General features: G+C 53.1%; 4 protein-coding genes across 4 annotated transcripts; all 4 read right to left on the reverse strand.

The window, feature by feature from the left end:
* Window positions 1-80: 80 nt before the first annotated feature.
* Window positions 81-3,179, reverse strand: CCMA1212_009088 (von Willebrand factor A domain-containing protein 5A; the record flags this gene model as incomplete). Its single annotated transcript, XM_073706189.1, has 1 exon — window positions 81-3,179. The coding sequence occupies one exon, from the start codon at window positions 3,177-3,179 to the stop codon at window positions 81-83; it is 3,099 nt and encodes a 1,032-aa protein (XP_073555246.1).
* A 3,012-nt stretch (window positions 3,180-6,191) lies between these two features.
* On the reverse strand, window positions 6,192-7,358 carry CCMA1212_009089 (uncharacterized protein; the record flags this gene model as incomplete). The annotated part of the gene is made up of 5 exons (XM_073706190.1): window positions 7,316-7,358; window positions 6,897-7,141; window positions 6,785-6,833; window positions 6,465-6,729; window positions 6,192-6,385 (listed from the first exon to the last, which is right to left on the reverse strand). Exons 1-5 carry the CDS (start codon window positions 7,355-7,357, stop codon window positions 6,192-6,194), a joined length of 795 nt encoding a protein of 264 aa, XP_073555245.1. The 5' UTR covers window position 7,358.
* Window positions 7,359-8,091: 733 nt separating this feature from the next.
* CCMA1212_009090 (Phenylalanine-tRNA ligase alpha subunit) lies at window positions 8,092-10,328 on the reverse strand (the record flags this gene model as incomplete). Its single annotated transcript, XM_073706191.1, has 12 exons — window positions 8,092-8,295; window positions 8,354-8,423; window positions 8,480-8,497; window positions 8,562-8,643; window positions 8,705-8,754; window positions 8,806-8,928; window positions 8,993-9,177; window positions 9,242-9,268; window positions 9,353-9,419; window positions 9,492-9,573; window positions 9,639-9,870; window positions 9,936-10,328. 12 exons carry the CDS (start codon window positions 10,326-10,328, stop codon window positions 8,092-8,094), a joined length of 1,533 nt encoding a protein of 510 aa, XP_073555155.1.
* Window positions 10,329-11,458: 1,130 nt separating this feature from the next.
* On the reverse strand, window positions 11,459-12,711 carry CCMA1212_009091 (Serine-threonine kinase receptor-associated protein; the record flags this gene model as incomplete). The annotated part of the gene is made up of 4 exons (XM_073706192.1): window positions 11,459-12,236; window positions 12,322-12,417; window positions 12,480-12,519; window positions 12,585-12,711. 4 exons carry the CDS (start codon window positions 12,709-12,711, stop codon window positions 11,459-11,461), a joined length of 1,041 nt encoding a protein of 346 aa, XP_073555156.1.
* Between the last annotated feature and the right edge of the window lie 1,258 nt (window positions 12,712-13,969).

Here is a 13,969-nt window from a genome sequence, read left to right on the forward strand (position 1 = left end):
CCTTGCAAACTTCTTGAAACACATTACAAGAAAATACCCTGCTTCCCCTGCTTCTCGGGTCTCTACTCCAACGAGTTCCCTTATTCCGCAAACAGCTTATCCTCCACGTTCTTCTCCCACTCGACAAGATCTGCCCCCATTTGTTGCTGCAACCAATCCTCTGCCTTCTTGACGAGGAGCTCCCAGGACTCCTTTTCAGACGCCAGCTTCTTCTTCACAAACACCACGGCGCAGAGCGTTGCCAGCACCTCCGTCCGCTGCGTACTCTGGTCACCAGGAAGCTGGACCCTGTCTGCGGCAAGCTCTGCCGTGATTCCCAGAGCAGCTTCCAGCATCGAGTCCCAGTACCAACTGCCAACAAAAGTCTGCAGAGCCGTGAGGACGCACAAGGGAGAGGGAGAGGTGCTGGCGCTGCCAAAGAGGGCATTAGGATTCGAGTATGAGGCGGATCCTTGATCAGGAGCCACGCCCATCGGATGGTTCGTGTGAAGCGAAGGGGACCCCAGCTGCATTTGCTGCCTCTGCTGCTGAAATCGCTCATATATCGCCTGATGTTGCTGCTGGTATTGCTGATGGAGCTGCGCACTCGCAGCTTGTTGCGCCGCAGCGGCTCTCTGGGCAGCCAGAGATGCTCGAAGATTGGCCGTCTGGGCGTCATTGTTCCCATTGATCCCAGTCATTGCAGCGGCTGCTGCTGCCTGCTGGTGCTGCATCATCTGCTGAGCAGCAATAATCTGTAGTTGAACATTGTATGGCATGGACATTTGCGGAGGTACGATTGGGCGTCCCGCCATACCATGAGACTGGTAAGCCGACGCACCATGCATATGCATGCCTTGACGTCTGGGCATGCCGGCAGCGTAATTAGTTGGAATCCCCTGCAGACGAGACCCATGTGACATGGGCGACTGCTGAGCGAATGGAGGTTCATCCTCGAGCGCTTCGATAGATCGCACCATCTTGCGCTTCCTCATCCTGCCAGCCACTGGGTGGGAGGAGACGTGGGCCGAGGTTTGTTGTTGCACGATGTCGTCAAATGAAATGTCCTCTTCGTCGCCGCCACCATGGTCGTCGTCGCCTTTCTCTGGTTCTGCATTCTCCTGCCCCGTGTTGGCAACGTCATCCCCATCGGCCCTTTGGATTGCAACGAACGAGCACCACTTGCCGCTGACCTGATATTGCGTTCCCAGGCGGACCGCTTCTCGCTTCACCATGTCACTGAACCGGCCCTCAAGCTGCTCTTGCAAAAGCTTGCCATCTTTGGTTTTGACGTGGAAGATCCATCCGCGGCCGTCCACGAGCTCGCGAACAGCCTTCCGTGCCGCCAACTGGTGAATGGTAGTGCTGCTTTCGGTAAGAGTCCTGACGGGAATCTCCAGCTCCACTGGGCCGTGGGCGGAGGAGCCCCTGAGGATGACACTCTTAGGCTGGCGCCCTGGCGTTGCGTCGGAAAGCAAGACGTAGACAGTTGTACGGCTGAACGGGAGAAGCGATGGTATCTGGAATGGCGCTTGGAGATATCGTGGAACAGGCACAGGGAGGAGCTTCGTGCTCACAGAGTTGGAAGCTGTGGGTATTTCCATGTCCGAGTCCTGGACGCTCTGGTCAAACAGCGAGATGGTTCGGTCGGGCTCTGCTGCTGTCTCGGATGAGGGAGAGATGTCCAAGGTCATTGCATCCATGACCCTTTCGATGACGACAAACTCATCGCCGTCGGTCTCTTCGTCAGAGGCGGCCTCACTGCCCCCATACTTGACTTCGAGAGAATAATCCGTGATATGGGGAGTAAGCGCTCCCTTGAGCATCCGCACCAACATCTTGTCCATCTTTTCGTTTTCTGCTACTACCTGGGCAAAGCCGTTGCCCGCTCGCGCGACGCCTTCAATCAAGGCATGGCTGGCGTCCTTTCCCACGCCCAATGTGAAGATTCGGATGGCCCCTTTGCTTTCGGCAACATGAGTGTTGATGAGCTGGAACAGCCTTTCTTGGTCCCAGATCTCTCCGTCGGTGAGCAGAAACACCTCGAGATTCAGGTCTTTGTAGCGCCGCTGGAATATCTCCCGTATTGGGGCATACATCTCCGTACCACCAAGATCCGCCCCAAAGTCCACGACGTGGCGTATGGCAGCGTCCAACGTGGCCTGGTCGTAAGTCATCGACCGCTCCCACAGGAACGAAAAATCGGACCCGAAGCTGCAAATGTTGAACCTGACGCCAACGGGCAAGGATTTGAGAAAGATGTTCAGGGCTTCAATGACGTTGCCCATCTTGTTTCCTTCCCCCATGCTACCGCTTCTGTCACACACGAAGACAATCTCGGCCATCTCCATCGGCAGGTTAAAACGGGGAACGAGCGTCGTCATCAATGCTCTCTGGTTTGGGATTGTCGGATGGTTTTCGAGAATTGCGATTGGGTCACCAAGACCGGTGGCGACAAGCTGAAGGACAAAGTCATTGCCCAGCACGAGTGCCTCCTGGGCCAGAGTAGCATGGGCTCTCTGTAGGGATGGCGTATCCGATGGGGCCGTAGAGAGGGTGCCAATGTTGACAGAAATTGGGTGTGACGGCGACTGGATGCTCTTGATGACCGAGCCGCTAGAGATATCGACGTCGACCGTGATCTTGATGTGTTTTCCGCCCTGGAAGGTGAGGGCGTCACTTCCGGTGATGGAATGCTGTCCATATCGCTGGGCCAAGCTGTTGGGGATGGTGAAGCGCAGTCCGTCCACCTGGGCATCGTGCTTCAGCTCTCCCAGGTACGTGACTTCCACGTCGACGCTCTGGCAGCCCGGGGGGATGTTGCCGAGAGAGGTGACGAACACATCGGAGGCCTCCAGCGACTGCTCGAGCAGACCTGCCGCCTTTCCCTGTGCAAGTGCGGCGTCATACGCCTGCTTGGCTTCGTTCCGCTCTTTCACGACGCCCTTGATGATGCGTGATCCGACGGTGCATTGAAATCCGACGACTGATGAGCCATCATAGAGAGGAAAGGCATACCGCACATTCTTGAGGAGGCGGCCGGTGGTTGCGAACGTCTGCTTGAGGACTGTGCGAGAGCTTGACGCAAGTATGGAAGTGTGGACGTCAAGAGAGACGATGGGGAGAAACTTGATGCCGTTGTCGTTGCAGTAGATGCCACAACTCGGCATGATGGGACGAGGGAGGGGATGCTGCCACATTCTGGCTCAGCGTTCGATGCTCAGTGAGGGCTGATGAACAGAACAGAGAAACGAGAGGAGATGGATGGGGATCAGGCAGATATTTATAGTTGCCCGCCGGACATTGTCATGCTTGTTGGCTACTGGGTTGAGGTGAGGGAACCGGGTAGTAACACAGGTTGCGAGCCGTGCGTGGTTCGCATTTGCCTTGTTGCCTTGTAGGTACCGAGCCAATTCACTGGAGCTGTAGGGTATGCTGGCATACGTTCACGGGGCGAGAGCTTGGGGGAGAAGGATTGCAGTCCAGCGCTTTATAACACACTGCCAAGTCTTATGGCTCAGCCAGAGCACCTTAGATCTTCCTGATGGCCGTATATGCTATCAAGATCCTCCCATCGGATTACTTCACAACCTTGCAATTGAAGAAATTGTGCAACTGCATACCCTGCAGCTGTTGTCTCCTTGTCTGCACATCAGCCACATATCCTCACACTAGTGCTCAACGTTCGTAAGGCCCTCAGTCAGATATCTACAGACGAATGTGTCTTCTGACGCGAGAATGGGAAGTTCACAATGGTGCTACAAGTGGTGACCGGAATCATGATACGGTGCTTCTACTAGTGTTTTGCTTAGGCTCTATACCAACCCCAGCTTCTCGAATGCGCAGCCATACATTTGAATGATACTCCAGAATAAACAAGATGCTGTGAAGCAGCCGTTGTGTAGGTCCTCCTTCTATGACCGCAGCCTCTATTGCCATCTCATCATCATCATCATAGCTACAATAAGGCGGTATCGCCGTAATCCAGCATCCCTAGAGGCAAGTTCAGGGTACTGAGGTAAATGGAAAAGTGATGAACTGTCGAACTGGAACTATATCAATGATCATGGTCGGACGGATTGCTCAAGGTCAGTTGCCACCGAACACTCAGATGCCCGTTGACCACTCCGATAGCTGGATCAGTATATCGGTTTCGTTAAGCTAGGTATGTTACGACGGAAAAGGAGTGCTTCATGCTCTTGAATGGAAGAACTGACGATCAATCGATTCACTGAGACAGAGGCAGCGTCCGTGCCCGCAGTGCAAGCTCAACCAAGGCTGCTCTTTGATCTGGTTCTTTGGATGGTCGGCGCGAAGCGCAGACGGCAGACATTTGACGATTCTCGTATTGTGATATTACCCGATTCGTGGGTAATAAGGGACGCGCGAAAGACATGGTACGATGGTTTCCCGTTGGTCTCTGCCCCGACTCTACCTAGGTAGGTACTCTAGTCTGCAAGCTGAGACGCTCAAAGGTTCCCGTCTGCCGCCTTATAATTCAAGCGATAGACCGATTAAGACCTCCTCGCTTAACTTTATCACATTGCCTCCAATCTGTCTCTTCTCCTCGCCTCCTCTTCTCTCCCATTAAACCTGCCCTGCGGCGTCTCTCGCATAGCTCGCATCATATTGCCTAATCGAGCTACGAACTCGCTCTTTCCAGCATCAGTCACGGCCACACCTTCTCAAATCTCAATCCATCTGCTGGCACCGTGATCTGCACGTGCGCAGATAAGGAAATGGGCAGGAGACGACAGATGATAATGATACGCTTGGAATGATTCTATTCGCATCTGAACTTCATGATCCATGAGTCCTTCAGAACGACGCCGCAAATGATGACCAGAAATTCCACGAAGAAACCCAGCCGAACAACTGACGCACCTCGAGACTTCGAACGAAGCACAAGTTGCAAGATGCTCTCAGCTCATGGTGATAGATATCTTTCCACAGAAACACGGTCCCCGGGTTGATAGACGCAATGAGAGGATGAGAGAATTACAGCCAGCACGGCAGAACTCTCTGCTCCAGTCATACTACAACGTTCGTCAAGAAATTCAGCCGCAAACAGAAATTATTCTTCCCTAACCGACGTGAACAAAAGGGAAGATCATCCGCTACCGCTACCCTAGGTGATTCCCGTCAACCGGCCCAACATCGACCAGTGTGTCACAATTGTCGAAAAGTCCACGGAGAAGTCATCACGCCCCTAGCGGCCCTACGCCCAAAGATTTGTCGGATGACGTAGACCCTTACAGCTCCTCAGATAGCCTTCAATGGCCAGTATTCGCCCCAAATATGGTCCATCCATCTCCCTTTTGAGTCTTCGTCCGGTTATCACTTGAAGAAGTTGCTGACAGAGTGTGCAATTCTGACGACTACCCATAGCGATATTCCCCGGCGTTGGCTTCTCACATTGGCCCACCAGTTCGAGTTTGGGGATCGCGAACAACAAGCGTACCAAAATACCCATGACGATTGCGACGTTCGATTTCGTCAATGAAGACAGTATCACAATACGCCGGCTATTAGGCCGGTGTCCGAGACAACATATGGCTGCCAATGCATTTTTGCTCTCTCTCGAGAGGAAGGCTCCTCCTCAGCAGCCGAGGTAGCATCTCGAGGATGGACTGTCTCTATTATGCTCGTGAATGAACACTGTACATGGTAAGGAGCAATGACGGCCATTCCCAAGTTTACTGTGGCGCTCTGACCAATTGCCTCCTAGCCGGCCCAACTTGTGCACTCCACTACACATGCCGAATAAGGAAGTTTTCGAGGTGGAGGCAGAGAATCTATGGGGTCCCCTTGATTTCGGGGCCAGGGGTTGGGATGGCTGAAGTGTCTCTTGATTGGACACTTCGAAAGAACGATCTTCTGGATATTCACCAGTGTCATGGTAGCCACCACGCCCCAAGCCACCTACTTACATTGGCTGGACAGCTTCGAGGCAACTGGTTGGCGTCATCTTGGAAGAACCTGAACTGATGGTCGGACGAGACAACTCAACAACATCTCCAAGTGTGGATGAAACGGACTGAAAGGCTGTATTCAGTCAGTCACACTTTGCACATGATATGGTAATCATACTCTGAATTCTTCGCTATACTGTCTCCGCCTAAACACGGAAATAGTTGTCCATAAAATCCTCGAATTTCACTCGGCACTCCGAGGCCCGACTGCCCAGACTCGGAAAGCTAAAGGGATCGAATCTAGAACCAGTCCCGATCGTTGCCCCGATGAGATACGAAAGCTCCGCTAAGCTTCTCGCCGAGCGAATCAATAACAGACAACTGGGCGCTGACGGACTCTTCCATCGAGATCATGCCCTTGACTCTCGGGTCCATCTTCTGGAACGATGAGAGCATCCACTGAAAGGCCTCGGGCGAGTTGGAAATCTCTCGAGCTAATGTTGCAGGTTGTCAGTCTCAGCAATCAGTCGAATGTCGAATCTGCCCTGCCTCCATCCATCGGCAAACACTCACCAGCATCGGTTTCCACCCAGCCAGGGCTAAGCGAGAGCGTGAGGATTCCCTTGGCCTTGAGCTCCGCGGCGTATTTCGCCATGACAAGGTTGCCAGCTGCCTTGCTGATGGCATACCCAACAAGGTTCGGCATTTCAGTCGCCCGCGTGGTGGGAATGTCCCCGATGCCCGACGAAATGTAGATGATCTTCTTCTGCTGGCCTTTTTCAATCAGAGGAAGCAAGGTGTTGACCGTGTTCACAGCCTGGAAGAGGTTCACGCTCAACTGTTGAGGAGAGGCAAGTTAGTACACGCTCATCAGGCTTTTATCCACGAAGAACGCTTGCCGTTTCGTCAATCTCTCGCTTGAAGAGGTCCTCCTTTCCATGGCTTAGTGAAGTTAGCTTCTCTGACGCCTATCAGTTGTCGCGGACTGAACCGTCGAGCACTCACAAAGCAGTGGGGGGCAGAAGCTTTCCTTCGTCGGTTCCGGCGGAGTAGGCATTATAGATCAAGACATCCAACTTGCCCAATGTGACCTTGCTGATGCTCTCTGCAGTTTCTTTGAGCTTGTCGACGCTGGAGATATCCGTCTCGATCACTTTGATGTTGTTGCGCTTGGCGGCCAGCTCGTTCAGTGGACCGGCTGTCGCCTGGCTTCGGATCAAGGCAACCACGGTGTTGCTCGGGTTTGCAGACTGCCAAGTAGGTGAGTGGTTATGTCATCAAGGCGATGCTGATTGGTATCCAGATAATAAAACAGCCAGAAACCATTTTCCACGCACCAGTTGTTTTACATATTCAAACTGGTCTCACCAGTCAGCAGCACGAACAAAAGAGAAGCATCAATACCAGATTCTCCCGTCACTCACTCCGATGCCGCGGGCGGCTCCGACGATGGCCCAGGAAGACATTCTGAGGCGCTTTTGATATTTGCCGGTATGTTTATCACAACAGCAACTGAAAACGACTGATAGATTCAAATCTCTGATCTATCGAGGACAGGAAAGTCAGTCTGTCGGGACAACTGTATCGATTTATACCACTTCAGATTCTCCGTGGCCATGTTCTCAGGGCATATTTCTAAGCTGATCAGCCCCTGGCGAAGAGATATCCGCAAGCCTCATGGAGACGTTTCGGAGAGCTATCCAAGGGAACCCCACTATGCAGGCCTGAAGCGGAGATGTCGGAGTTGAGGCTTTGGATTCATAAGCTCCGCTGAGTCGCGATGACTTGAATGTTGGCAAGTTTTTCCAGACGCCAAGGGGCTGGCGTCATGCCACTTCTCCAACAACCCACGTAATCGAAGCACGAGGCAACGCTGCGCTCGAGTGAGTAGTCGCAGAGAGGATATGGAGCAGGGCATCAGATGGGATGCAATGGCGGTGCAGTAAGATTGATCTTCAGATTCCGAGGTATATTGCAGGATGAAGTTTTGCTTTTGCATTCTACGACCGAGCAAGTCGTTACATCGTTGCTTCTGTCTGATGGAGATATCGTGACAAAATCATGGGCCGCTCCAAAATTGTTTGGGCTTCCCTTTATTTATTTTGCTTCTCTTTCCATACTCTTCTTCTTCCTCCCTCGACGAACATAGCTTTCATATTCGCCCATTCATCGCCCTTGTCTATGGTCCTTACTCAACTTTCTAATCCTTGTCCAACCGTACAGCAGCGTTCCTCTCGATGAAGTTGAGATCTACTTGGTGGCCCAGCAGCTCGCGGATATTTGAAATGGCGTACTTGATCATCGTCGGTCTCTCCAAGCTAAGGCCGAAGCCGTAGACTCTCAGATCCTTGGGCAGGCCCATGGCCTCGAGCATTTCTGGTCGGAACATGCCACTGTTGCCGATCTGGAATTTGTCTCGCCGTTAGCTTTCGAACCACTTTCATCATTATGCTTTGTCGTACCTCTACGAGCTTCTTCAAGCCCTTGTGGTAGCTGAAGAGCTCCATGCTGGGCTCTGTGTAGGGGTTGAAACTGTTTACTTTGTTAGTGATTCCCATGTATATCCTACAGACTGTATCTTCTCTTACGCTGGCTTGAATTTAAGGCTATAGAAGTATATTAGCATGAGAACACACACTAGGTGGAGTATTTGGGAAGCGGTTCACTCACTCTGTCAGACCCATCTTGGCAAAGAAGGTCTCGAAGAATTCCATCAGGCCACCAAGGGTCAGTCCGTAGTCGGCGATGACACCTATGCCATTGTCAGCTTCCAACTCGAACATCAAAGCATTTTCATGTCCAGTTCATCATACCTTCTACCTGATGGAACTCGCACAGATGTGTCGCATCCACAGCCTCGTTTCTGCACTTTGTAAGCTACGCCACATGTATAACTCGAAGCATTTGTTGTTACCTGAAGACGCGGTCAATGGAGAAATAACGGACGGGAGGCACGCGGCCATCTGGACCCTTTTGCGCCGCCAATTTGTACAGCATGGCTGCCGAAACAGAGGTTGTATGAGTGCGAAGGACAAGTCTATCTCCAGTTAGCCCAGGCATCCATAGCAGCATCAGCGTTGAGAAAGACCTGCCTTAATGACTCCTCTTCGGCCCAGGGGTATCGGTAGCCAATTGAGCCATACTTTCCATTCTCGTGCACCTGTTTTACGTTCTCGAAGTACTCGTCGTAGTTTTGCTTATCGTCTGCAGAGGTGGGCCCGGGGCGGCCAGCCGTCTTGGGGTCGGAAATGTAGAAGGTGTCCTGCAAGTCTCGGGCAGGGTGTTGCTATTCTACTGTTAGTGAGTCTTAAAGGGGGGTTAAGAGAGTTAAGAGATGAGTATGTGGTTACCTGAGGAACGAAAAGAGCGTCAAAGTTCTATACAGCTCCAATATTAGCATCCTTGATTGGTTATTGATTTCAAAGGGACCAGAGGTAAGAATCGTATCGATGGATACATACCCAGAAGCCAGACTCGATGTACTGGTTGGTGGGCATTTCCGTGAAGCCAGTCTCGAAGAAGATTTGTCTGTGGAGGAACTATGTTAGAATCCCAATACTGCCAACTCGTCGAGGTATAGCGATTGATTTGTTCACTAACCGGAACTCGTGTCGCATCTTGTTGAGAGGGTGGAGAGCTCCAGCGACCTGGTGCCCGCCCAATGCCTTGAAGTTGTACGGCTCTGTGTTCGGCCACGACCGTTAGCAAACATCGATCCATATTCAGAACCTCCATTGAAGCACCCACTGAAGTTTGCCGTCTTCCACGATCCAGTGGCCAGCATGTCGGCCGTCAGGTCTGTCTCCTCCTTGACAATCTCGAGCGCAAACTTCGGACCCTTGGAGACCTTGAAGGAGATGACCTTTGCAGTGTTGAGTAGTTTTCGCTTCTTCAGGTCGGCAATAATCTTGGGGTCGTGCGACTTGGTCTCCTGAATGAAGCGGAGCTGCGATCTGGTTACGTCCTCGATCGAGTCGACCTAGAGAGAAAAGAGACTCCAAATTAGATGAACGTTTCCAGCCTCTCTCCCAAGCCGAGACTAACCAGCGCAACAAGCTTGTTGTCCTCCTTCTTGATCCACTTCTCCCTAAAGGCCTTTCCCTGGCCAACCTTGGTCACATTCTTGTCGCCAATCGTCGTCTCCAAGTCCTGGATCGAGAGACCGCCGAGGGCCTTGTGGACGGCTTCAAAGACGCGAGCCTCGTGGCTTCCATGCTGGACAATCTGCTCGGCTTCGGGCTCCAGAACGGCTTCCTGTCGCTCAATCTGCTCGTAGACAACCATGGACCGGGAGGAGAGGCGGTCGAGAGCGGCCTTGAGCGTCTCAAAGGGCACTTTCGGGAAGGCCTCGGTCGAGAGGATCTGGTCGGTGTTGGCCAATGCCCGGAGGACCTCGTGGGCGAGGTCGCCGGCCGAGTCAGCGGATACGGGAGCCATGTTGTTGCTGTTCTGCTTCTGTCTGCCGCCTTTCGAGAACGCTGGACTTTGACGATGTTTTGGCGCAGCCTCTTTTTTGGTCGAAATCGGCGCCTCTCTGAGCGTGACTCAATCTTTTGGCTGGGCAAATGGAGGGGGAGGGGCAGAGTGTGGGTGTGTTGCAACAACGTTTTTCCGGCCGCTGGGCGATTTCCGGAGGAGGTACGGAGTACCTTGCACCCGCCGCTGGCTTGTGCGCATGGCAACTGCTGACGGGTAGACCTGGGTATAGATAGTTTCCGTACCCTAGAGGTGCACAAGTATCACACGTACTCAACGGTCCGCATGCTGTAAGACTCTCCTAGTAAGAATCAAAATCAAATGGAAAAGAAAAAATCGAATCAAGAAGATAGGGGGGGGGGGAATAAGAGATGAGAGGCGTTGAAAGGAGACAACAAGGTATCTGTCAAGTCCTATAATAGGGTGAGGCAGGGGAAACAAGGAAGAGAGGGCAGGATGCAATTGGCATATGCATCACATATGAAGCCACACTAGGTAATAAGGTAGGTAAAATACAGAACCATAGAGAAACAGAGTAAGAGCTTGCAGCATGGGTATAGAGTATTAAACATGTTGGGAAACTAGAGCATCACAGGAACAGGATAGGAAATTGACTAATACGTCTTCATTCTTCCATTTGACATGCCATTAGATAAGCTACTGATAGTATGGCTCAAATGGAGCTGTCTCAAGATATGTGTGGAACTACCTATACATGCTGTCCATATAAGCATGTATATAAGAACGCATGGAACCAGACATCGCGGCGGCGGCGGCGGCAGCGGCGACGATGACGAGGACGGCGGCCCCGACGAGTGTCCCATTTCTGCCGTTCCAGTCCTATGCTTGCTTCTCAAAAGCAGCATCTAGTACTTGAACGGAAAGGGGCTTCGGCGTCGTGAACCGCGGCTGCAGCTGGACGCCTCGTCAGCAGAGTTCGGGTTCTGACGAGCAGAGGAGCTCTCGCTCAGTTGCGCCAAAGACGAGCCGATGGAGACGTCGTCGAGGTCGCGGCTGCTGTTGGGCGTGAAGCAACGGCTCGAGGTGCGCGCCGCGTCCGAGGAGGAGGTGAAGCTGCGATCAACATCTCTCTAGTCCGTAGATCGCTCGGGTCCGCCTCGCCACAGGCCGTAGAAGCCGTCGCAGTTCTTCCACATCTTGATGGTTCCGTCCTCCGAGGCCGTCGCGTACAGCTTGCCGTCGGGCGAAAAGGCAATGGACCAGATCGGACCGTGGTGGCCCTTGTGGACGTCCAGCTCCGCCTCGGTGTCGTAGCTGATGACCTTGGCCCAGGTTCCAGGCTCTTCTCCAACCACCAGCTTGCGGCCCTTGACGTCGAGGCCCACGCTGGCAATGGTGTAGGGGAGCACAATGCGCTTCAGCTCCTCCATCGCGCGGGGACCGCCCCAGAAATAGGCAGTCTTGCCAGCGGAAACGGCGAGTACGGGCTTTCCACTGCCAATGTCCGTGACAGAGGCGTATTCGGGTGCGAGAGACACCATCTCGCAAGAGCGGATCTCGCCGTCCAGCACTTCCTGGCGGATGCAGGCACGGGTGGGAAGATCCAGCCAGCGAATGGTCTTGTCCGAGGCCGTGACGATGACGTTGGGGTCCTGAGTCCAGCAGATGAACTTGATGGAGCCCTCGTGGATGCCTTCGCCGATTTCAAAGCCGGCCGTGGCAGGGATAGTAATGGCATTGCCCCTTCCGGCACCGGGAACGTCAGACAGGTCAAAGACGCGCAGCTTCTTCTCCATGCCGCCTGTGGCCACGAGATCCGCGTTGTCAGGCGGATACGCAACAGCGCGGACGATATGCTCATGCTGCAGCGTGTACAGGAGCTCGCCGGTGTGGGTGTCCCAGATTTTGCTGCAGACTCGGATTAGACGCGCGCACTTACCACGCTTGCAGCAAAGACAAGGTAGGGTTGGGAGAAATATCAAGTGTCACGTACGCAGTAAAGTCGGCAGACGCGGTGGCGGCCGTGGAGGTGTCAGGGCTCAGTCTAGCCTGCCAAACAGCTCCCTTGTGGCCGATGAAAGTGCCGATCCTGACGCACAAGGTCAGCATGGATCCGTCTATATCGCAGGGTTGCACAAGAGGAAACTATACCAGTCGCCCGTCACACCATCGCGGAGCATCGGATTGCCATCTGTAAATGCCAAGGTTAGGGCTGGGCTTAACTACTGCATATGGCTGAAATTGAGGGCTGCTGACCTTTGCAAGCCGAGATCATGTAGTAGCTATCTTCCTTCTCGAGCCGAGAGAAGCTGATGTGCGGAACGGGTCGCGAGTGACCGTGGCACGTCAATGGAACGTATTGGCGGGGTGCTTCGGACGACATGGTGATAGTCGGAGGGTATATCGTGGATCTTAAAGTAGGGACTGAAAGACTATCGTGGTCTGCGTCGTAGTAGAGATCGAGGCTGGGAGTTCTAACGCGGCCGGAAAATAGAAAGGACTGGATGAAGTGTTTCAAGTTCGAAGACGAGTAGAAACGGATTAGGGGGCAGCAGGCTCTAGGCAAGCAACGCAGACAGGCCCAGCTCTGATAGTTGAGAGGCTGCAAGGCTAAAAGTCGGGAAAAGAAGAGAAGATGAAGGAGAAGAGTGCGAAAGGTATAAATTGGCCGACGTGGACAGAGAAGAGGGTGTCCAGCTTGCAGTGATCGAATCGCGTCAAGGGCAGTGGTCTCAAATCTGCTATGCAGGGAGTTGAGGCAGCTCGCAGCGGGATTCGTGCGGCCAGCGGCGGGAGAAACAGGGCCAACAAGAGGGAGGGCAGGATGCCAGAGAGTGTCGGTGCCCGGCTTCTCGGGGGGGGTTCTAGGGGAGAAGTGGTAAGGTAGGGCAGAGAGGCGATCACCGGCAGCCCCTTTGATGGGATTGAGGATTTAAGATTTGGAGACGCAGAACGATCTGGATGATGATTTCTGTCAGCTGCTGGGGAAGCGGGGCAGTTGGGCAACTGGCACTAGGCAGGTAGACTGTTGACTGCCCTGTTGACCGTTTAGCGGGAGAGCGACGCTATAGCAAGCGCTGTAATTTAGGTGCGATGGGGGTGCCTTTGCCTCTAACACCGCCACAAAAGGAGGGGTCACAGATAAGGTATTTGGCGTGGCGATAATGGGTTTTGGGCTCTTTGCTGGTGTGGCAGCTGTTGCTGGTTAGAGAACGATAGCATGAAAATTCGTGGAATATACATCATGTTTGATTTTTTTCTATGTTATTCATGTAATAAACTTTCGCTAGAAAATAGCTAGAACATCATATGAAGCTTCAAAGTCTTCTCAGGTACGTATTCGCGGCGCCAAGGACTCCTCAAGGTGCAGGGCACAAGCCACATTCGGTCGCTTACCAAAGCTTCAAGGTCCCTCGCTGGAGCTGCCCGCTAAAATACCCACTGAAGCCTGTGCCTGTGCTGTGCCTGGTGGGGCGTCGCAGCAGTTCAACAGCCGGGGTACGTACTTCATGCTCCCTTGATGACCAACTGAGAACAGCTGCAGCAAACAATCACCTCCACCATCTCCAAGCTTCCATCGTCGTCCACTCCCTCTGCAGACGCCTGAATCGCCTGACAAAGCAATCCCGCTGCTGCCTTTG

Source organism: Trichoderma ghanense, assembly GCF_004382785.1.
Source record: "Trichoderma ghanense strain CCMA-1212 chromosome Unknown scaffold_15, whole genome shotgun sequence".
Classification (NCBI taxonomy): Eukaryota; Fungi; Ascomycota; class Sordariomycetes; order Hypocreales; family Hypocreaceae; genus Trichoderma; species Trichoderma ghanense.